The sequence below is a fragment of the Electrona antarctica genome (genome assembly GCF_951216825.1).
Source record: "Electrona antarctica genome assembly, chromosome: 17".
Classification (NCBI taxonomy): Eukaryota; Metazoa; Chordata; class Actinopteri; order Myctophiformes; family Myctophidae; genus Electrona; species Electrona antarctica.
In genome coordinates this window covers 36,135,899-36,159,770 of record NC_136798.1, presented here as the reverse complement: position 1 = coordinate 36,159,770, position 23,872 = coordinate 36,135,899, and the positions used below count along the sequence as shown (strand labels likewise).

The 23,872-nt window shown below is 45.5% G+C and overlaps 1 protein-coding gene across 1 annotated transcript in view; it reads right to left on the bottom strand.

Annotated features, from left to right (window-relative positions):
* stxbp5a (syntaxin binding protein 5a (tomosyn)) overlaps nt 1-23,872 on the bottom strand; it is a gene marked incomplete at its 5' end in the record, with an annotated part of 168,772 nt that overhangs the window by 82,680 nt on the left and 62,220 nt on the right. The window contains 2 exons of the mRNA XM_079526402.1: nt 13,326-13,426; nt 13,767-13,848. Of these exons, the coding sequence (XP_079382528.1) occupies nt 13,326-13,426; nt 13,767-13,848 (183 nt within the window). The remainder of the gene's footprint in view (nt 1-13,325; nt 13,427-13,766; nt 13,849-23,872) is intronic.

The window sequence follows — 23,872 nt, the reverse complement described above, 5'->3', positions numbered from 1 at the left end:
ATACTTCAATTGGTGTTGTTGAAGGGGAGAAATAAAATAATCGAAAACAAGTTTCATTGGCCACGAATTGTGCCGACTGGTACTACTGGGACTGTAGTGTAGCTGAACAAAAATAAGGTGTCAGTTGGACATGCTATAGGGCTTGTACGGTACAAGACAAAGTGTAGTCAGCACCTCGCTTATAAAAGAACCATGACCTTCCAGCAAGGCTGCCTATCAGATTAGGTCTGGTTTCAGCATGTCTTGCAGAGCAGCGAAAAGAAGGTGGTTTGGATCGGCGACACGCACACAGCCGCTGGCGCGCAGCGCGCACGCACGCACGCACGCACGCACGCACGCACGCACGCACGCACGCACGCACGCACGCACGCGCACGCACGCACACGCACGACTCGTAACTCTACTGTATGCTGCAGAGGCAGTAAAGACCTATTCATACTCCAGGTTTAGGTTGGTGTGGTTGGGGGAAAACTACTACAGTACATGACGTCACGCCGCGGTGATAATGACTCACCGCTCACCCCGACACATCTCTCCATTATTACTAACCACCGTTTAAGTGGTCACGTCATCACCTAAAACGGGAGTATGAATAAGCCTTAACCCGTTTCGACCTGATTCCAGATTCTATTAATGTCTTCTAAATCATGACAGTTTTCAGAAATTGTGATTTGCGTCACATTTTCACGATTTAAAAAAAATAGCAGACCTACAAGCTCGTAGCGCGCCACTCGGTGGCGCGCTATGAGCTTGTAGGTCTGCTATTTTTCAATAGCTAAAGTATAACACAATGCTTAAAACATCAAAAGGGGTTCCCGCCCCAAAATGGGTTAAACAACAACTTTGGGGTTTTTTTTTCAACCAAGGTTCATGTTTTATGGTTGGGGAAGAGACGTTTGAGTAAACTAAATAAATAGGCCAAATGCACACCATCATCACGAGAGAACATGTCGCACATAAGCACACAAACACAACACGCCACACAACCACCATCTGTCCATTCCACACACACACACACACACACACACACACACACACACACACACACACACACACACACACACACACACACACACACACACACACACACACACACACACACACACACACACACACACACACACACACATTTAACAAGATATAATTTGACAAGAAGCACCATTATGTTTATGTCCAATAGGTGGAAAGTAATTAACTTTAATGTGCAGATGTGTGCGTCCATGCATGCGAGGGTGGGATGGATGCTCATATGTTTGTGTGCATGTGCATGTGCATGTGCATGTGCATGTGCATGTGCATGTGCATGTGCATGTGCATGTGCATGTGCGTGTGCATGTGCGTGTGCATGTGCGTGTGTACACTGTAAAGTGTGTGTGAGTTGTCTTTATTTGCATATCCTCACAAAAAATGTCTGAAATGGTCCAATGGATTTAAAGTATTTCACCAGTTGTCACTGGTGAAATACTACAGTGTACCACATTCAACCTGGCGTTCCTATTTTGGATCCATGAGATCACAACCTTGCATGCGTGTATACGTGCGTGTTTATGTGTCATGTGCAAACTCTCGCTGAGGATGTTTCTCAAAAATCACTCCAGCATGGAGTGGTCACGACACACACACAGGTAGCATGCAGGGCCAAACACATTGGCTTTGAGATGACAGTCTCCCCCACACGCGCGCTGCCTCCAAGGCTAGAGACAATGACTCATTCAAAACGAGTGGGAAACAGCACCACAGCTCCAATTCTCCATCTCCATTTTCTGCAGGTTTGCAAACAGGTTTGCAGCAAAGACATGATAAAACTAGAAAAGTGTATGTGTGCTCCTCTGAGCACAGGTCTCCGCCAGAGCCTGCAGAACTTTGGAAGGCCAGTTATAGCCAGTCGGAACGGGATCTGAGAAATCTCTCATACGTCTTGATCAGATGACCCCATGAGATAATGTGTACCGGTTTGTGTGGACAGAATTCGTAGGAGTTGAGCACAAAGTGGGCCTCATTTATCAACGTGATTTACACCAAATACAGTATGCACACATGCACACAGCTGAGCCAAATCAGAGGTGTGGCCAAATGAACGCAGATGAGAAAAAAACGAATCGTTTGCAGAACCGTTAATGCAAATACGATGGAGGAAACTGCCGACCTAAGTAACGAGTACTCTTCAGCCGAGATCACCGCAAAGAGGCCCAGTGTGTGTTGAAGAAAACACAAAATGGCACATGTATTCTGGCCCAAATGGGCGTGGCCTAAGGAAGGATAACGGAGAGAACAAGTATTCTGATTGCACAACCGACAGAGGGTGGTGACATCGCATCACAACCACTGACCAACTGCTTGTAGAAATGGATCTGTATCTTTGTAGAAAATGTTTAAGACACCCTTCCTCTTCTCATGGTCGAAATACAAAGCTGTTTTGTTTTTGTCCCCCTCAGCAATATTGTAAATACTTTCGTTTCTTGGTTGTTGTTGTTTTTTTGTCTTTGTCTTTGTCTTTTGTCTGCCCACTCTTTCTTCTTTTTCTCCTTCTGAAATGTACACTCTGAAGCGATATTGCCCTTTGCCCCTGTTAGGTGTTGACCTGATGCCATATGTAGTCCTAAAGAAAGCAAGGATGTTACAGAGACACTGGAGATGGAGTCACTTGGAGGGGGGAGAGAGGGAGGAGGGGTGAAAAAAAATAATTCCTGGGAACTGCACTTGTGTCCTATGTATGCATATAAATGCTGTTATTGTACTGCTTTTTCCAAATAAAATAAATATTATAAAAAAATAAAAAATAAATAAATGGATCTGTACAGTATATAGTATTCTTCACGTGCTGCATCCCGTAAGCCTGCAGAGCTGTACAACCAGCTGCATCCCGTAAGCCTGCAGAGCTGTACAACCAGCTGCATCCCGTAAGCCTGCAGAGCTGTACAACCAGGAGCTCCTCACGCCCAACAGCTGTGGAGTCTGGCTCTCATGTACAACCAGGAGCTCCTCACGCCCAACAGCTGTGGAGTCTGGCTCTCATGTACAACCAGGAGCTCCTCACGCCCAACAGCTGTGGAGTCTGGCTCTCATGTACAACCAGGAGCTCCTCACGCCCAACAGCTGTGGAGTCTGGCTCTCATGTACAACCAGGAGCTCCTCACGCCCAACAGCTGTGGAGTCCGGCTCTCATGGTGAGTCACACACCTATACACACCCCACATTTTATTATAGCCATCGATGGATAATATCAATTGGGAATAAGGTCATATCACTGGGGATAACGGGGGGTGTGTGATGTGATCACGTTGCAGTTGTTATTTGTAACTATGCACTATTCTATCTGTCGCTGGAAAGTCGTGCAGCTGCACACGGTTTACCTGCTTTATAAAGTCTGAGACTCCTTCCACCGTGTCATTCATTCATCTCCCCATCAAAGCTCATTGCTCTCTCAGGGGAAGCTGTTCCCCTGCCATCAGCCTCCAGCAGACTGTCAGGACCAACTTTTGCTACTGACAGCTCCCGCTCCTTGTCTGATGTGACTTTACCGTTGAAATGGAAATGAGTGTGAATGTTAATGTGCACTTTCTTCAACATAGATAACTCAAAAAGCAGAAGACACTGGTATGATATATACTCCTGTGCCTGGGATATTTAACGTTTTGGTTTTCTTTTGTGAAGTGGTTGAATCGGTTTAGTTTAAAATCACACCAGTTTGATTTCATAGTTGTTTGAGTTGTTTCTGAGTTTCATACGTAGCGTACAAAAATATCATCCTTTTTTGAACCAAGAGACTTCTTGGTCTGTGAGTTTCAAACTCACAATCTCTGCATTGTAGGGCATACATATGGTTCATCCTCAGCTAGTTCTATTGCATGCTCTTCAATTTAAGATTAGAGCCTGCAAAAACTTCAATAACCAAGACACCTCTCAGTCTTCTCAGTCTGAGATTTGAACTCACAATGTCTGCTTACAGTTGGAGGCCATCGATATTGTCCTTTTCTTTTTGCTGAGGTTTGCGTGATCTGCGCAAAACCCCTTTTGGTGTTTTAAACATTATGTTATAATTTAGCTATTGAAAAATAGCAGATCTACAAGCTCATAGCGCGCCACCGAGTGGCGCGCTATGAGCTTGTAGGTCTGCTATTTTTGAAAAATCGTGAAAATATTTATTTCAGAAAACTGGAGGATTTAGAAGGATTTTTTAAAATTTCGACGTCAGGCCTAAATGGGTCAAATGATAAGGGACAATATCGGTGGCACCCAACTGTATGTTGTGAATCAATCCTCCAGGTATTCCTTAACCTATCCGTATCTGCTTGTCAAACCGTATCTGTCTCTGTAGCTACAGAAAGGTCATCATCAATGTCCAAATGGCTTTCCGAGAGCTGTAATATATGCAGCTTCACCCATTTAGGCCTGACGTCGAAATTTAAAAAATGTTTTCTAAATCCTCCAGTTTTCTGAAATAAATATTTTCACGATTTTTCAAAAATAGCAGACCTATAAGCTCGTAGCGCGCCACTCGGTGGCGCACTATGAGCTTGTACTAGATATGCTATTTTTCAATAGCTACATTATAACATAATGTTTAAAACACCAAAAGGGGTACGTAGACAGCTCTAGAATTGCACTTTATGTAGTCATAGCACTTTATAGTACACATGTATAATATATTATATAGTATAGTATGTATAGTTAACATACAGTAGATACTCCACTGTTACGTTCTTAGTTTACGCATGATTCATGATAACTACTTTTTTATATATGTGATGTATGCCATGCTTTTGTTATTGCTTAATGTAAGTCGCTCTGGATTAAGAGCGTCTGCTAAATGCCTAAATTGTAAATTGTAAATTGTTCCCGCCCAAAATGGATTAAAAAAATAACCTAACTGAGAATGAGCACGTGAATATTAAACTGATATGTCAAGATATCACGTCTCTTGGGCATGAAGAGACATTATAGGCTACGATGATTCTGACCGCAGCAACAACAGCAACAACTGTTGGTTGGTGTGAACTCAAACTATATTTGTTATAGTGACAGTGTGAATGGCCCTTTAGTAAGGTCTTCAGTGTTGATGTATCCATTTGTAACTCCGAGAGTGTACTTACAGTTTATGTATACAATACATATATAGAACCAAATTGACCTGCGGTGTCCATTTGGTTCATTTGAACAATCTCAGAGTTACATTAAAGGTATATTCAGTGATTTCACTTCATTCAAATATCACTTATTTCTTCTTTTATTTTTTATAAACCTCCCTACTATAGAGTGTGCTGACCATATACGGAGTTCCTCCCTGTCCCCAGTGAGCCCCTGGGGTCAAAAAACCCTAGTTTCAGTTTTGGTGGCGGGTGGCAAAGCCTTCATCCAATCAGGATGAGAGGGGCCTTCCTCCAATCATGATCGAGTGGGGGCGGGCCTTGGTGCACATGCTGTTGGCCTGTTGCACTTCCCCCCACTGTAGAGCGTGCATGTGCACATTTTGTTACCGGGGCGGACTGGGTGGTTTTCCAAATCACTCAAAATCACTGAATGCTCCTTTAACATTTGTATTGTGACCACTAGGCTACGTGTGACCACAACACTGACAGTTTGAATGTCGGTTCCAGCTGGGAAAAGCGCAACGGTATAACATTGTGGCAGAACTGGGCAGCTCCCTGTTCCCCCAGGCTGTTGTTGTGAATAACAATGTATTTTTAGTCCATTCGCCCAGTTGAACGAGGGTTAATCATTCATCAAATACGATATGCTCGCCTGACGCTAATCAAATAATGTCAATGCGAATCAGGTCGAACTGCAATGCAGAAGGAAGATACGAACTGCAGAATTGGTGGGGACGGATGAAGGGTAGAAAATCAAACAGCGTTTGAGGAACAAAACCACTGAGGGCTATATCTATATTGACAAAATTGCCCACTTACAGTATGTTGCCTTAAGACATGGATAACATATACTGTAATGAGGGAAGGGGGCGCAAGGAAAAAAAGAGCATGCTAAAGCAAGGGAGCAAAAAAGGGAAAAGGAGGGAGGAAGGAAGACAGAGGAAGCAAAGGAGACAAGGGTCCTCATCAGGGAAGCCAGACAACCACCATTTCTCTTCTATATCTCTCTCACAGACAGATCAACACAGATACACATCGACCCACGTGTCTCTGCATGAGTCAGTACTAAAACAAGGGACAATTAAAGCACCTTCAGCAGCATATCTTTGAGATATCGGTTATTCGCTCAATGCCAAAACCCCGGCTGGCGGTTTCTCAGACCACGTGTTTGACCGGGAGGCTAAAATAAAGTTTCGAGCTGGTTGTCTCTGACCCAAACATAATCAGTACAGGCCCCGCTGGACCAGCGTGAGACCTTCTGGAATCCAATGAGCGAAAGAAGGAGGGAGGCGGCCATTCTGTTTGTTGTGTGAAACAGCATGATGTGGGTGGGTGGGTGGAGGTGGGACTGGACAGTAAGGTGGGTGGAGGTGGGACTGGACACTAACCGCCGCCACCAGGCCTCATTATCGCAGTCACATTGCCCTGCCTCAGCGGTGACATCCATAATATCTGCAGTGCCTGTTTCCATGGCTAGGAGGCAACCACACCCCCATGGCAGGCTGTATGACTAGGCAACAATTTCTTCTACCTCGGTCCCTTCATCTTCTTCCTCTCAGCTCACAACAGACTGACTCATCGCTCCCTGGCATCGCTCCCAGCCACCCCCCCCCCCCCCCCCCCCCCCCCCCCCCCCCCTCCTACAAACAATTATTTTCTTTTTTTGTAAGACTCCACCTTCCATTCTCTGCTCTTTTCTCTCCAGTGACCGTGATCTGATCCAAGCAGAGACTTAGGGTTGCTTTCGGCAAAACTGCTTTCTCCCATCAGCTCCCTTTCTGACCAGTGGAGTGAGATAGATCGAAGGCAAGGACACAATGGAGGAACGTGGCCCGCATTCTGCAATACAGTTGGAGGCCATCGATATTGTCCTTTTCTTTTTGCTGAGGTTTGCGTGATCTGCGCAAAAGGACAGTTAACCCATTTTGGGCGGGAACCCCTTTTGGTGTTTTAAACATTATGTTATAATTTAGCTATTGAAAAATAGCAGATCTACAAGCTCGTAGCGCGCCACCGAGGATTTAGAAGGATTTTTTTAAATTGAGGTCAGGCCTAAATGGGTCAAATGATAAGGGACAATATCGGTGGCACCCAACTGTACGTTATGCGTGCATGACGATGCAGGGTGAGAAGGGAAAGATCAAGGACGAAGTCAGATTAGGGAAAAACTGTCATCTCAGAGATAAGCATCAAAACAACAAAGTTGCAGACTGTCAGTAAATTGGATGTAAAGGTGTATTTTGTTGCCATAATCGTGATGTTCGACAGTAAAATTGTGTTTCATCTGTCTCCCATCAGTAGTAATAGTAAACATATAAAGATGTAGACTGTTAAGATTGCAAGCCAGCTAGCTCTACCCTACATATAGCAGTAATAAGTGTATTTCTGCAGTATGTACTGTACAATGCTTTCTACTACATGTACTGTATTTGACCAGAAGACACACCTCAATTTGACAAACTTTGCCTTTAAGACCATTTATCTGCATGATGCATGCGGTTGCAGTAGCAGCAGGTTTCTTTCTACATGATTGTAGAAACGCTGGCAAATCATCTTCATATCAGATGATATTTTCATTCGTTTTTTTTAATCACAGATGTTTTAAGGGGGTTTCATTCGGTTTCATTGTCAATAACAGTTTTTCTTTCATTCTTGTGCTGCTTTGTTAGACTATTGTGTGCGACAGCACTCCCAAGGCTGTCCTTTTGTTGACAGAGGAAATGTTTGCCCTGGCCTCGGCACAGCCTGACAAACTGAAGCCAATAGAATGGATCAAAAGGAAGTGAAGAGGGAGGGATAGAGATGAACCAGCATCTTTTATACAAACTGTTAGTTTAACCAATTAAGCCCTAATTTATACAATGCTGTACGATGTACAACGTGAGTTTGTAGATCGGCTATTTGTTTTTGCTAATTCTTATACGACACTCTTATAGACTCTTATGCGACAAAGTAGAGCATTAATGTTGAATTAAGATACAAGGTTTGTGCCCAAAAGCAACTACAGCATATCAAATGCCCAGCCATGAATTGACCTGCGTGAGGGCGGAGATAAAGGGACAGAGAGGGTGATAAGTCATCCTGGGACTCCTAGGGCTGAATCAATGCAAGCTAAAATGCCACTGCACACTGAACTGTCACTGTGAGCGACATCGCTGGCGAAGGAACTCAGCGGCATGTGAAGCATGGACCAAACTCGGCCGCCGCACACTGCTGCCATTGCTGCAGATGGTGTGGAAAGAAAGCGGAGGAGACACTGGAGTTTATCTGGGTGCAAAGGAAGCTCAATGTCACTAAAGACTAAGCTCCAAACCTCCCGAAACAAACTCATTCTACTATGTTTAGGCCTGGGGCCCAGGACCCATATCTTTAGGCCTGGGGCCCAGGACCCATCTTTAGGTCTGGGGCCCAGGACCCATCTTTAGGCCTGGGGCCCAGGACCCATCTTTAGGCCTGGGGCCCAGGACCCATCTTTAGGCCTGGGGCCCAGGACCCATCTTTAGGCCTGGGGCCCAGGACCCATCTTTAGGCCTGGGGCCCAGGACCCATCTTTAGGCCTGGGGCCCAGGACCCATCTTTAGGCCTGGGGCCCAGGACCCATCTTTAGGCCTGGGGCCCAGGACCCATCTTTAGGCCTGGGGCCCAGGACCCATCTTTAGGCCTGGGGCCCAGGACCCATCTTTTTGCAACGCATTTTGATGTCTAGGTTGGATCCGGGTAGAAGACAGGCCTGACGTCGAAATTTAAAAAAATAAGTCTTCTGAAAGAATATATATTCAAAGATTTGTGCCGCATTTTCACGATTTTTCAAAAATAGCAGACTTACAAGCTCGTAGCGTGCCACTCGGTGGCCTATGAGCTTGTAGATCTGCTATTTTTCAATAGCTAAAGTATAACATAATGCTTAGTTAAAACACCAAAAGGGGTTCCCACCCAGAATGGGTTAAAGCAATTGAAATTGGGATTGACATTTAAAAAATGTAAATGCAACTTCGCATGCTATGCCCTCAGCACCCGCATAGCTGACTAATTACCTCAAACAAGTGAGCGACACCCACAGCAACAATACTAGAGGGAGCGAGAACAACGATCTGGCACCACCCACTTACAAAACAAACATGGGTAAATTCTCCATCCATCTACAGCACTGCCACCCAAGTGTGGAATGCTCTGAACTCTGCAAATCACTGGCGGCCTTTTTAACAGACCTGAAAATCCACCTTTCAGTAGGCCAAAGGGAGAGGAAATGACCGTGCCGTGTTGTGATCTTATAGGGCAGGGTTCCCCAATTAATTTTCCTCAAGGGCCATATTTTGACTAGGGAACCAGGTAGGGGGCCGAGTCCGCACGCAAAAAATTGGGTTTTTTATTTTTTCATTAATTAATTAAAAATTGTTCTCAACCAGTGGTCCGGGGACCACCAGTGGTCCTGGAGGGGGTGCCCAGTTTGACATGCATAGGCTACTGACCCCCATTGAATGCCATTTATATCTGGGACACCCTCCAAAACAAAACAAAAAACTTTTTTCTTTTTTTTCTTTTTTTGAAATTCTTCCAGGGGCCACAAGGGGGCGCTCCACGGGCCGCAAATGGCCCGCGGGCCACCTATTGGGGAACCCTGTTATAGGGTGTCTATTTTCCACTCGCGTGCAACTAAGCATACAATGAGCATAAGACAACCCAGAGTGAAAGAGCTAGAGGCGACAGTTCCCAGAATGGCTGTGTAACAATAAGAGAGCGAGGACCCGCCAGCAGCAACTGCCATGTTCTCGGCGCCAACTCCCTCGCCGACTTGTCAAGAAATCCCAACAGCACTGCCATGGTTCCTATAGAGGTGCTTTTAATGTTGTATTATGTTATTTGCTATATACTTTCATTTAGTTTGTTTTAACGTTCTTGCAACTTCTTGGTATCTCAACAGGATTTACCTGGATAAATAAAGGTCTAATACAAAATAAAAATAAATGCTGGCACACCTTATTATTATTATTATTATTATAATACGGCAAGAATCAATACGAAAGTGAGGCTTCAGCTCTGAACAACCCAATCGTTTACACACCTTGGCAAATAAAGACTATTTGTCTCATTGTCAAATGACAAAATCATTTGCAGTGAGACTGTGTGACTCAAATGCCACATTTACACCTGATATTAACATGGCGGTGTAAGCACACAGGGCACCATGTGATTGGATGACAGGATCTGCCAGATGGGGGTACACATGGGGGTCTGGCACATATTGTTTGTGTGTGTGTGACTGTGTGTGTGTGACTGTGTGTGTGTGTGTGTGTGTGTGTGTGTGTGTGTGTGTGTGTGTGTGTGTGTGTGTGTGTGTGTGTGTGTGTGCGCGCGTGTGCGCGCGTGCGTGTGAGTGTGCGCGTGCGTGTGAGAGCGTGTGAGTGTGCGCGTGAGTGTGAGTGTGCGTGCGTGCGTGCGTGCGTGCGTGCGTGCGTGCGTGCGTGCGTGCGTGCGTGCGTGCGTGCGTGCGTGCGTGCGTGCGGTGTCAAGACATTTAGGATAAGAAGGATAAGACCTCCCACTTACTTCTCAAACCATCCATCTGTTCCTCTTCTCTTCCTTTTGCACTTTCTCCTCTCACTGTTTCCTCCTTGTCATTTCCCCCCACCCTCTTGTCCGATAACACGTTTCTTCCTCATTCTAACCCTATTCACTCATGTGCCTCGTTACAGTATATCTATCAATCTGTCCGTCTCCAATGTCACTTTGAGGTGTCTCTTCTGGTCCTGATGTCTCCTGTCCTGACGGAGGTGCATCACTCCTCGGTTTGAATTACATTTCGCTCACCCCAGAGTTGTGGATGACCAATCAGAGCCCACTATTCAAAGATGATTTTTTTTTGCGGTGACGTTGGAATCTGTCTTTAACCGCCCCTTGGAAATAAATCTTCCACGCCGATGCCAGGCTATGTCTCCTCCTCCTCCTCCTCCTCCTCCCCTGCTACAATACCTCTGGTCAGGGAGGTCAGAGGAGGTGCAGTGGCTGAATGTCACTGGCACTCACAGGCTACTAACACACCGCACCCAAAACAACAACAACAACCAAACGCTGCCGGACATTGGTCTGTCACATCAAGGCCAGGGTGCCTCCAATGGGCTGAGTGATGGTAAAGCTTGTAGTTAGTGCAGGCTGCTTCTGCTTGCTACTCTGCTACTGCCACCGGCTAGCCCTCCTCGCGGAGGGTGAAAAGAGGAGCCGAGTGCGTAAGTCTCCTCCTGCTGGTTCAAAGCCGCTCCACCGCCAAGACGTCTGCAGTGCCTCCTCATAAGGCCACACACGGTAACTGGGTATCGTGAGGTCCCAGGCCAGACTGTAGGGGATCTCGGAGCAACAGTGGGCCCCATGCCCAGAGGCATGGCGCTCATAGCCATGGAAGGCAAACCCATCTAGGAGAAGGACACTCTGAACTAAAAACCAGGACTGCAGACAAACCAAGTATTACACAGTGGTTCAGGGAACTGTCTTTATGTTTACCTTTGGAAAAGATTGCATATATTCTTAAAGGACCACTTTTCAACATCTCTTCATATAATTGGTCCTCACTAATGTTCATGATAAAACACCACCATTTTTTCCTACTCGGCCTGTGTCTCATAGGAGGTCTGTGGGCAGTTCAGAAACCCTCCTATGAGACACAGACTGAGTAGAAAAAAATCACACCCGTGTGAAGTAAGTGGTGCAACTCCGTGTGGGGGTCCTCGGGGGGTTCCAGACCCACAGGAACGAACCCAGGGTGCCGGCCCGATTCCGACGAGCCGCCCCGCGTCCGAAACGGTTGAGAAATGACAGAGTTACAACCATGCTGTTTTCGTGCTCAGACGCACCCACACACCCACACCCCCACACACCCACACACCCACCCACACACATAGTCACTTAAGGAAGTGGTTGCACCACTTGAAAAATGGTGCTATTTTATCATGAACATTAGTGAGGACCAATTAAATTAAGATAGGTTGAAAAGTGGTGGTCTTTTAACACTTTAACTTACAACATATCCTACCATGTCGTATGTGACGAGCTGCTGACGTGTGACATGCAACGGTTTTCGGCAGGTTCACACCTGCGCCCCCGATCAAGGCAAGACATCATCAGAGAGCGTAAGTGCCTCAAATAATGATCACATTTTGCCCGGCACAAACGGAGGAGGGCGGGCTTGGAGGAAGGAGAGCAAGGAAGGAAGCAAGGAAGGAGTGGGAATAACGGAGCATCTGGGGTGTCACTGCCTTTGCCCCATGATGCACATGTTCGCTGGCATGCGCAAATATGGTGTACACGTTGGCCATATGATCCCCATGCTGCTTTCACACAGAACCACCAGTCAGTGGGAATTCATGACAGCTCATACAGCCGGCAGACTGCTACCGGCTCTGAGAAGCAAAGCCTGTGTTGAACTTACACGTGTGACAGAAACAGAAACAGAGAGAGAGAAAGACAGAGACTGGAAGATAGAGGAGAAAGGCCAAGATCAGGGGCATCATTTCACACTAAGGGCAGTATTATGCGTGTCTTAAGTACCAGGTCTTATGACTTAACTTAAGACCTGGAGGCGTGGTCAATGCTGTTTGGCCACTCAGAATAGCCAAATGGCATTGACCACGCCTCCAGGTCTTAAGTTAAGTCATAAGACCTGGTACTTAAGACACACATAATACTGCATGTGCTCTAAAACAAACATTAAAAGTCCATAGACTTGGCTCATATGACGTAATATCCCAAAGCCAGACGTTGGAGAGGCTAGTGCCTTTTTTTGTTAAATGGTTAAAAGCTCTATATTGTGTTAGTAATGGGCTTTACTGTATGCACACGGAATAACTCTACCTACTTCCGGGCCGCTTTCCCTACTTCCTTCACATGTGTTACTGTTACCGACGACACTAATTAAGGATCTGTTCCATTTAGTGTGCAGTAACTCTGAGAGTGTACAAATGGACCCTTACGGATCCATTTGACCCTTACGGATCCAGTTGGTACACTCTCAGAGTTACACACCTGCGTACGTGAACCCACTCAAGGACACTTTGAGACCCACTGGTGTAGCAGAGTGTTTTCCAGTGAGCCAAACACGCACAATAGCAGCACCCTGACTCTGTTAGACCAGAATGGAACAGAGCCTTCATTAGTATCATCGGTAACACCTGTGAGGGAAGTTGGGAAGGGGCCCAAGTTCTTTCCAAAATGGCGCGTGTGCATATCGTTCTGGGAACCACTCACCTCTCTTTGTTGAACTTCAGAGAGTGGAGGATGGCTGGTCTCTTCTGCCGCAGGTTCCACAGGTGAACGCTGTCGTCGGCCAGAGCGCTCACCAGCGCCCCCTGCCACACAGGAGGTCAACGTCATATACTTCACATTTAAAGGTTATGGTCGAGATTTTTTTTTTAAAGTATTAAAATGATATGACCTCAGTACAGCTAGCAAATGACCAGAATATAATAAAGGCTGTATAATATTGTGGTGTGTGTGTAGGTGGCTGAAAATATCTCCCATCGGTCCAAAAGTATATTGTGGCTAGTCACACGCGCACGCACGCACACAGTCATTCACTTTTCATATCTCTCTTGCATTAGTCAGTTCAGTTGTACAATTGCAGCTGTGTGTGCGTGCGTGTTCTTGGCTTGTACCTGAAGAAGCTGTGTGTGCATGTACCATACGTACCTCGTTGATGAGGAACTGGAGTTGGATAACGGCCGCTCCGCTGTCGTGCTGACAGTAACACTCAACACCTGGACGCCCAAATCTGATTGGTTCTCTGTCAAGGAACATATACAGTACCAAGGCCCTGCAGGCGGACATTATGCATTCCACGTCTGTGGCGCGTGTACAGATTCTCCCTCATATGTTGTGGAACACAACAAAGGGCCATCATCACCATGCCGGATTAAAATCACATTTTTCTCACTGACATACAAAATTCATATTAGCAGAAAACACAGAGAGATCATCATCATCGTTTTTCGACCACGGTCGAGATTGTGGATTTCACAATATCACGCCAGACTTCCCGGTCCTTCATTGACATCCCCAGTTCCTGCTTACTGTCTCTGACCGCCTGTGTCCCTAGCCTGATGACATCAGGGAACGACAGTTTTCTACCTCTGGTCTGCTTTGAGGCAGGACTCCAGAGAAGGGAAACTGGATCTGGACTAGTGAAGAAACTAGTGAAGAAACACAGGGAAGGTTGCCGTATATTAGATTAGTCGATGGGTGGCTCTTCCAAGACAGATTGTGCGCGCTCTCATTAGAAGGCGGGTGTAAGTGCCATCCAACCGTTTCTCGAGTTTCTTTGAAAGTGTCCATGTCTCGGAGCCATAGAGTAGAATCGGCTCAACGGTCGTCCTAAATATTTTTTACATAGAGAGATATCCCTGAATGACCATAACAGGTCTGTAACTCTGAGAACCAAAGTAACTCAAACGGGCCCACAGGGTCCATTTGGTTCCATTTGTATACACTCTCAAGAGTTATGGCGGTCCTTGCAAATAAAACGTCTGGGTGGGAACCACAAGTCCTAGTGCAGGGGTTCTCAACCCGTGGGTCGCGACCCCTCGGGGGGTCACCAAATTATTTTGGGGGGTCCCCAAAATATTTCCAAAAAAATAAAATATAAATAAATAAATTAAAGTTTTATTTTCACGATTTTTCAAAAATAGCAGACCTACAAGTTCATAGCGTGCCACTCGGTGGCGCGCTATGAGCTTGTAGATCTGCTATTTTTCAATAGCTAAATTATAACAATGCTTAAAACACCAAAAGGGGTTCCCGCCCAAAATGGTTTAAGGTTATTGTAGCAGTCAATTTATATTGGGGGTCGGGAGGGGGCGGGGCGGGGGTCCCGAGACGTTGCCAAAGCATTTCCGGGGGTCCCCGGCCAAAAACGTTGAGAACCCCTGTGCTAGTGGACTCATGATATGCCGGCATTCAATCAGTCATAGTAAATCAGTGTCATACATATTCTGAAGAAAACCTGGAGACTGACATGCCGTACTTATGTAATATTTGTCACGGACACATACTGTACATGTCCGTGATGCTGTGGTCTGCTGCTCTCATGATAAGGGACTGCAGAGAAGTGTAAACACCCTGGACGACACTATTGCTCATTATTATTTTGTGTCGGGTACGTACATGTGTTTGATAGATATGCATTCTTCTTTAATTCAGTACCTCTTGTCATTTTTTGTGTAATACTGTGTCAATATTATAATACGGCTTGAATTTATACTCACACGTCACAGCTCCATGGACATAGAACCAGTTTGGACTAGAATCGTATGACAGCCCTCACAATCAATTATCTGATCTGATGTACTGTCCATCTTGTACTAAAATGACCTCAAGTCCGTCATGACATTAGCTAAAAACTGTACTGTTGCTTTGTGAAACATTAAGATGGAGATTTTTTTTCCCCCTACATTTTTCCCCAACATTTTGTAACCCATCTTTTAGCACCTGTTGCCAATATTGCCTAAGCTGTAATCCTGGGCGCTACTCTCCCTCTGCCAACCTGGGGAGAGCCCCGACCTGAGCTCATGCTTCCTTCAATGCATGAGGAGTGAGTAGGCTGCCGAGTTTCCCCGGTTGGACGCAGCGTGAGGAAGGAACACGTTATTCCAACCAGTTCTCCCCTTCAGCAGGCGCCCCGGCTGACCAGGAGTGTGTGTGTGTGTGTGTGTGTGTGTGTGTGTGTGTGTGTGTGTGTGTGTGTGTGTGTGTGTGTGTGTATTTACCTTTTTTTACCAGTGCCTTGTTCAAGAGCACTTCAGTGGTGTTGGGGAGGGGTGAGTGGTGGCCATTCACTTCCCCATAGATTTGTTCTGCCTAGTCCGGGGAATGGAACCGGGAACCTTTCGGTTAACCCAGTGGTTTTCAACCAGTGGTCCAGGGACCACCAGTGGTCCTTGAGGGGGTTCCAGGTGGTCCCCAGTTAAATGATGGAGTTGGACGGTAACCAAATGGACCTTTATTAGATATTTAACTCTTGAGAGCTTAAAATTAAACCATTTTACGCCCTCAATAGTAAAATTATTGTTAAACATCTGCATATACACAATTAGAGAATGTAATATAATTGTTATTTTGATCAACGTTTGCCTGTTATCTGTCCTAATGGTACCAACATCAATACAGCATGGAGTTGTGGACAACATTTTTGGGGTCCGAGAGGCTAAATCTCATCGGTGGTCCATGGCTCAAATGCAGAATAACCCATTTTGGAGCTCATCTACAAGCTCATAGGTCTCCTATTTTTGAGAAATCGAAGAACGACTGACATAGAAACATAGCTTTTTCAGACAACTGTCAGGATGTAGAAGACATTTTTAGAATCTGATCTCAGGTCAAAATGGGGTAAATAATGGACCTTATATGAAATCGGTTGCGTCTAACCCATGGGCCACCGCCGCCCAGCACCCGTGCATCCCTACTGCATACACGAGCTGTGAGTTAGAGCCTGGAGGTTTTGAAGGTAAGGTACAGTACAGTACAGTACAGTACAGTACAGTACATGCAGTTACAGTACCTGGCGCAAAGGTCACGACACCACCACGTCCCCCTGGCAGGCAGCAACGTGGTGTACCGCCCCACGGTGACCTTTATTCCAGACTCTGCCAGCTGAGCATGGCCATATTCATCAAACCACAAACAAGAAGGGTCCGTGTAACCCGCCGACAACGTGCCCTCCCGCACTAGAGCAGCCACGTGGAGTCAAATTCCTGAATAAGCAGCATTATGTAAACGTGCAACACTTTCATGACACGGTTGTGAGTATACTTATACATTCATACAACCCGGAGTGCCGCGGTGACATTTTCCCAAGGGTGCTCCGGGAGGCAGGGGAAAGAAAATTGGGAGCACGCTCTGTTTAAATAATGGCCTCTGTGTTTTTTTTTTTTCCTTTCTCTGGCAGCATATTAACGCAGCACAAATTAATTCGAGGAGCATGTGCTGCTGTAGCAGAAACACTGTAGCAACGCTGCGTCCACACCCAACACTGGAGCTCATACGTTAGTGTGAAAAAATAAAATTAACAGGTCCTGTATAGTTCCTGGGAACAAGGGCAAAAAACATTAATAAAAAGGGGGAGGGGGGGAGAGAGAGAGAGAGAGAGAGAGTTAGAGAGAGAGAGAGAGAGAGAGAGAGAGAGTTAGAGAGAGAGAGAGAGAGAGAGAGAGAGAGAGAGAGAGAGAGAGAGAGAGAGAGAGAGAGAGGGGGAGGATTTGAAAGACATTCAAAAGGCAACAGAGGAGATTAGATGGATATTATGAGAGCGGATGAGAAAAAGTGACAGGACATAGATGCAGTTCTAGGTAGAGATAAACGTTTCTGATTAATAAAAAAAAGAAAACAGGTGTGCAGGGGAGACAGAGAGGGAGGGCCATGGCGGTTGAAACATGGGAGATTAACAAAGCTTCCTGATCTTTGTAGGGACAGAAAGAATGAGCGAGCTGTACAGATGATATGTGTGCTGGTTGGTTGTGGCCTGCAATGGCTCTGTAGGCTGGGGAAACACCCTGTGGATGACACTATTGGTCATCATTATTTTGTGCGTGCGTGCGTGCGTGCGTGCGTGCGTGCGTGCGTGCGTGCGTGCGTGCGTGCGTGCGTGCGTGCGTGCGTGCGTGCGTGCGTGCGTGCGCAAAGAGAGTGTGTACAGCTATGACCTGGGGATGGCTTTACGTGAATTCATGTACACCTACTGTACATGCGTGGCCAGAGTGCACACCAGCGCCCCCTGCCACACAGGAGGTCACGTCATATACTTCACATTTAAAGGTTATGGTCGAGATTAAAAAATATATTAAAATGTTAGACCTCTGTACAGCAACCGACCAGAATATAAAAAGGCTGTATCATATAATATTGTGGTGTGTGAGAGTGAGTGAGTGTGTGTGTGTGTAGGTGGGGCTGAAAAGGTCCAAAAGGTTTATTGTGGCTGCCAAGTCACGCTCGCGCGCACGCACGCACGCACGCACGCACGCACGCGCGCACACACACACACACACCACACCACACCACACCACACCACACCACACCACACCACACCACACCACACCACACCACACCACACCACACCACACCACACCACACCACACCACACACACACACCACACCACACCACACCACACCACACCACACACACACACACACACACACACACACACACACACACACACACACACACACACACACACACACACACACACACACACACACACACACACAGAGAATGGTAGATGGAAAAGTCCCAGCCCTGGGGCTGAGTGATTGGGTCAGTCATGGGGTGGTGCAGCCACCAGGACACGAGGAAGCTGCGGGCGGAGTTTCTTTGTACTGTACAACAGATGGTGCAGCTGCCATGTTTGTGGTTTCAGACATGCTCTAGTATGTGAAGAGTCTGCCTGTGCTATTAACTCATTTTGGAGAAAAAAAAAAAAAAAAAGTTTTTCTCCTCTGGTGAAAAGCAGGAATGTGCGCGATGGCAGTCTCTCAGTCAAATCTGGTCACAGATGGTGCAGCTGCCATGTTTGTGGTACTTTATAGTGGCCCCTCAACATGCCATTCCAATTGGGTTACAATTTGTATTCAAATTACAGGCAAATGGTATCAGAAAACATGTTTGATGGTCATTGTCATTGTTTGATTGATTGATTGATTGAAATATGTATTAACAGTTTGCAGAATTACAGTACATTTCAAGCACAAACTCAATACAAAGACTGTTAACTGTGAGTGGACGACCCAATTAAGCATTACACTTGTTTACAAGAGGGTCCACCATGTTCAATTCATCAAAACATTTAGAGACGTACAAATAGACACTTCTATATAGTCAAAGAACAGGAAATCATCATAGAGGTAAAAAGGGAAAAGAAACATATACAGTGAGGGGAAAAAGGGGGGTGGGGGGGATTCAGATTTTTACGGGGGCCAGTTTCGAATTGCAGCCGTCCGTAGGTGCCCTTTGAGAGCGGTTTTGAAGGAGTCAAGGGATTCGCATGTCTTAATGACTGTTGGTAGGGCGTTCCACATTTTGGTGGCATAGGAGCGAAAATAATTTAGTCCCTTGTTTGTGCCGAATCTGGGTTGTACATTGTCACATAACTAAAGACCATTGCCTAATTTGTGGAAACAAATCACATTTTGGCCACAGTGACATTTGTAGCATTTGTGGTGCCCCCTAGTGAAGGATTTTGGCTCTGCATTGTATAGAGTCCCCTCAATCTGTGATTTAAATGTGCACCGATTTGTGCGAGTTTTGTGACAAATCCGCAGAAGTAGTAGCAAAAAGCATGTAGTTGTATTGTACATCCTACAGTGCAAGAGTTATACAGTTGGGTGCCACCGATATTGTCCCTTATCATTTGACCCATTTAGGCCTGACCTCAAAATTTAAAAAAATCCTTCTAAATCCTCCAGTTTTCTGAAATAAATATTTTCACGATTTTTCAAAAATGTAGATCTGCTATTGAAAAATAGCAGATCTACAAGCTCATAGCGCGCCACCGAGTGGCGCGCTACGAGCTTGTAGGTCTGCTATTTTTCAATAGCTAAATTATAACATAATGTTTAAAACACCAAAAGGGGTTCCCGCCCAAAATGGGTTAACTGTCCTTTTGCGCAGATCACGCAAACCTCAGCAAAAAGAAAAGGACAATATCGATGGCCTCCAACTGTAGGCCAAAACATGAATAGCACCACCATGAAGCCAATTTGAAAAAAATGGGGTTGAGGTTCTTCCTTGATCAATCCAGCGTTGCCCAAGATTAGCTGTTCACAGAGGCAGACTCACGGACAGACTGACTATGGCCGTTCAAGCCTGCCGGAGATAATAAGGTTAATGTCTAACATTTATAGGAAATAGCAGTGGCGGCCATTTTCTGGTTCCAGACCCCATTCATTAGAGAATATTTATATCAATAATTTTAAGCCTAGAATCAAGCCAAAATGGAAAACCGCAAAACAAAGGGTATTTATTAAATATAGCCCAATATATCATATAATTAATATAATTGCATTTATTTTATTTTCACAGAATCTGAAGCTGAAGCTGAAAATAATTGGTGCAAATATTTTTTGGAAATGTCTATACGGGAAAAGATGAATGGGGTCTGGAACGATGGAAGCAGAAAATGGCCACCACTGCTATACCCCCATACATGAATGAATGAATGCCAGCTACTGCTTATCTCAATGAACCAACTCCTAATATTCACATAACAATAATGGGTGGAAACGCATTAACCTTCCTTACGACATTTCAAATGTTTGTTGAAATGTGTTCTCGACAATCTATGTAAACACAGCCAGTGGGAGAGAGACAGACAGAGAGTTTGTCGGGATGCGATTTGGGTTTGGGGACAGCAACTCGGTGTCTTAATTAAAGACCCATGCTTAAGGTTGCTTGGCAACCAAATCTTACAGGGCCTGAGAGAGGGAGAGAAAGGGAAAGCCAACGATTTATGGTTGTGCTTTTTAAAACCGCTTGATTCTTTAGCTCTCTAAAGAGGCAGTCATTCCCCAAGCATGTTATCAGCAAGAACACACACACACAGGCACACACACACACACACACGCACACACACGCGCGCACGCGCACACACACACACACACACACAAACACACACGTGCGCATGCGCGATGCATTGTGACACAATTGTTCCTGTTAAATGAATTCAAGTCACCTACAGTAGGAGTGAAATCCTGGTTATTGCATGCTTCCTTTAAGTGGCTTTTGTTTTGCCTAAACAATTATCACAAGAATGCAGCTGCTGTGCTCAGTGTCTTAACAAAATGGATTCCAATGTAAGAAAGGTCCCAAAAGAATGAAGCTTAAAACGTGTATGTGTGTGTGTGTGTGTGTGTGTGTGTGCGTGCGTGCGTGCGTGCGTGCGTGCGTGCGTGCGTGCGTGCGTGCGTGCGTGCGTGCGTGCGTGCGTGAACATTGCAATCGTCTTCTCAGGCATTGTAACTCAAAACATCAATATACCTAAGACCCTCACGTTTCAAGAAAAAATAAACAATTTCAATTTGGCTTTTTATCTGATGACAGGCAGCCATATGTGATTCTTGAAACAACATACAACATAAAAGTGGTTGCACACGGGTGCGTTTTTTCACTGCGTTTTGCGGATGTGAAAATAGTAGGCTATATCAGTTATCATTTCTGATACAAGCAAAGGTCCGTTTCTCGGTGGACTTATCATCTATGAAGGTTAAATAACTAATTCAATGCCCCTCGCAAAAATGCGAGCAAATTTCGTGAGAGCCTCAAATCCATAAGGCAACATTTTCTAAATTTCATCCTGCTTTAAGTGATGTGTCAAACTAGGGGGGTTTCATGGTTCTGAATCCATTACAAGCATTAGTTTTGCACAAAAAACACTCCTTGGGCTAAAAACAGCCATAGCTGTCATCACAAATGTGATGAGGTCATCACATTTGGGCAAGTGGCTACGGCTAAATTTAGCCCAAGGAGTGTTTTTCGTGCAAAACTAATGCTTGGATAGGGCTTTAAGCAACTAGTCGACTATTCAACTAGTCGACTAGTAAATCCACTAGTTGACATCGTTGGTACTAGTTGACTAGTTGATAAGAAAAAATAAAAAAGGGGGTAGTAATAGCTAGCAAACTTTGCCAGGCAGCACGCAACTTTCAAGACAAACAGCGGATGGGTATCAGACAACTGTCAAACTATAACACTCCTGGATGAAGCTGGAAACAAGAAGCGGTTAACAGTTAACCATTTAAACCCTAATTTGTTGACTGGAGCTCCCCATCTTTAGCCCACTCACTTTCCCCCATCTTCCCTGAACATAGCCGAATATAGTCTATACAAGCTCACAATGCGTCTTGTTGCACCAGTGTGCTTGTGTTAGAGCTTGTAGATCTGCTACTTTTGCCACATAGTTTGGCCTATTATGAGATCATGGCCAGAATATGGATGCTAGGGCAGGGGTTCTCAACGTTTTTGGCCGGGGACCCCCGGAAATGCTTTGGCAATGTCTTGGGACCCCCGCCCCGCCCCCTCCCGACCCCCAATATAAATTGACTGCTACAATAACCTTAAACCATTTTGGGCGGGAACCCCTTTTGGTGTTTTAAGCATTGTTATAATTTAGCTATTGAAAAATAGCAGATCTACAAGGTGGCGCGCTACGAGCTTGTAGGTCTGCTATTTTTGAAAAATCGTGAAAATATATATATTCTTTTGAAAATAATTTGGGGACCCCCTAAAATAATTTGGCGACCCCCCGAGGGGTCGCGACCCACGGGTTGAGAACCCCTGTGCTAGGGTTCAAGGGGTTAATGAAGAGAGGTGACCCCGGGCTTCTGTCAGCATGATTGAGAGTCCGTGCCTTGAACGTGCTGCAGAGGTCAGTTTGCTTGCTTCATACATGCGGGCAGTAATTGTGTGCGCGTGTAGTCAAAACAACGCTTTACAAAGATGAACAGACAGAGGGAGAGGGACAGAGATGGGAGGTGTGAGTGAGGCTTCTTTATACTTTGCCGAACAACCATGTCGTCATTGTTGTGCGACAACAGCGGCGATATTTACTGAATATATATACACAACTGGAAGAAATATAAATAATAAATAGACGCAGGAGCCGGGGAGGAAAATGGCAAATATACAAAAGACAAAATCAAGCGATGGAGAAATGTATAGACGTATATAGAGAGCCATATGGGCAATAGATGTCACGAAAAGAAAGCATAAAATACAAATGGGAAAGGAAAAACAAGAGAGAGAAATTGAAAAAGAGAGACAAGCATATAAGACATGCAGGATAGAGAGAAAAACGAAGAATAAGGCAGAGACAGCAAGAGAGAGGCAGCGTGGGGGAGAGACAGAGAGAGAGAGAGAGAGAGAGAGAGAGAGAGAGAGAAAAGGAGCAAGCCTGTGAGCGTTGAGTTGCTATGACGTTAGGCCTGGAATGACGTCAAAGGCAAGCCAGTCATACATTACGCTGTCAGGGGGGGATGGATGGGTGGGCAGGACCCACAGGCACAGGAGAAAGAGAGAGAGAGGGCAAAAGGAGCTAAAGGAGAGTGAAAAGCTGGAAACGGAGAGAGAAAAAGGGGGGGGGGGGGTGTTCTAGAATTACTGGGGGGGGGGGGCAAGCCAAGAGAGAAAGGCAAGGGATGGAGAGTTGGACCCACAGAGAGACTACGGTATGTGGCATAATGTGGTTTTTCTGCATCCTCATATTGGGGATGGAAGTGGCCGCTCCATTCATCAATTAATTTGATCAGAGCATGCTTGTCACAACGGTGACCAACATAACCTGCTGGGAATTCACATTATGCTAGGCTATAGGGCTGTCAGGACGAATTTCATAATATGAATGAAATTCGAAAATGAAAAAAAATATACAGTATATTCGAATGCTAAAATTGCCATTCGAAAGTAGCTTTTATCATTTATTAATTCTATTTTCTTTTTTTAAATTATTTTACCCACTCACTTAATGTGTTGAATAATGAATCCAGCGCTGTTGAATCGGCCCGGCCGCTTCTTGCCTTCCAGCCATAGAGTTATAAAGGAGTGAGCAACTTCCATTGAAATGAATAGCTACCGGTCCTCACTCTATCAAGTGGGATAGCTGGGCGTGAGTCAGACTACAAGCAGGAAGCAGCAGCACGTAAACAAAGTAACAAACATGGCAGAGGCTCAAGAAAGCAACGGGGATTTGGCCGCACCAGAGATCAGACAGATCACCACTCCTGAACATTTACGTTCGGAAATACAGCACCGGAGAGCA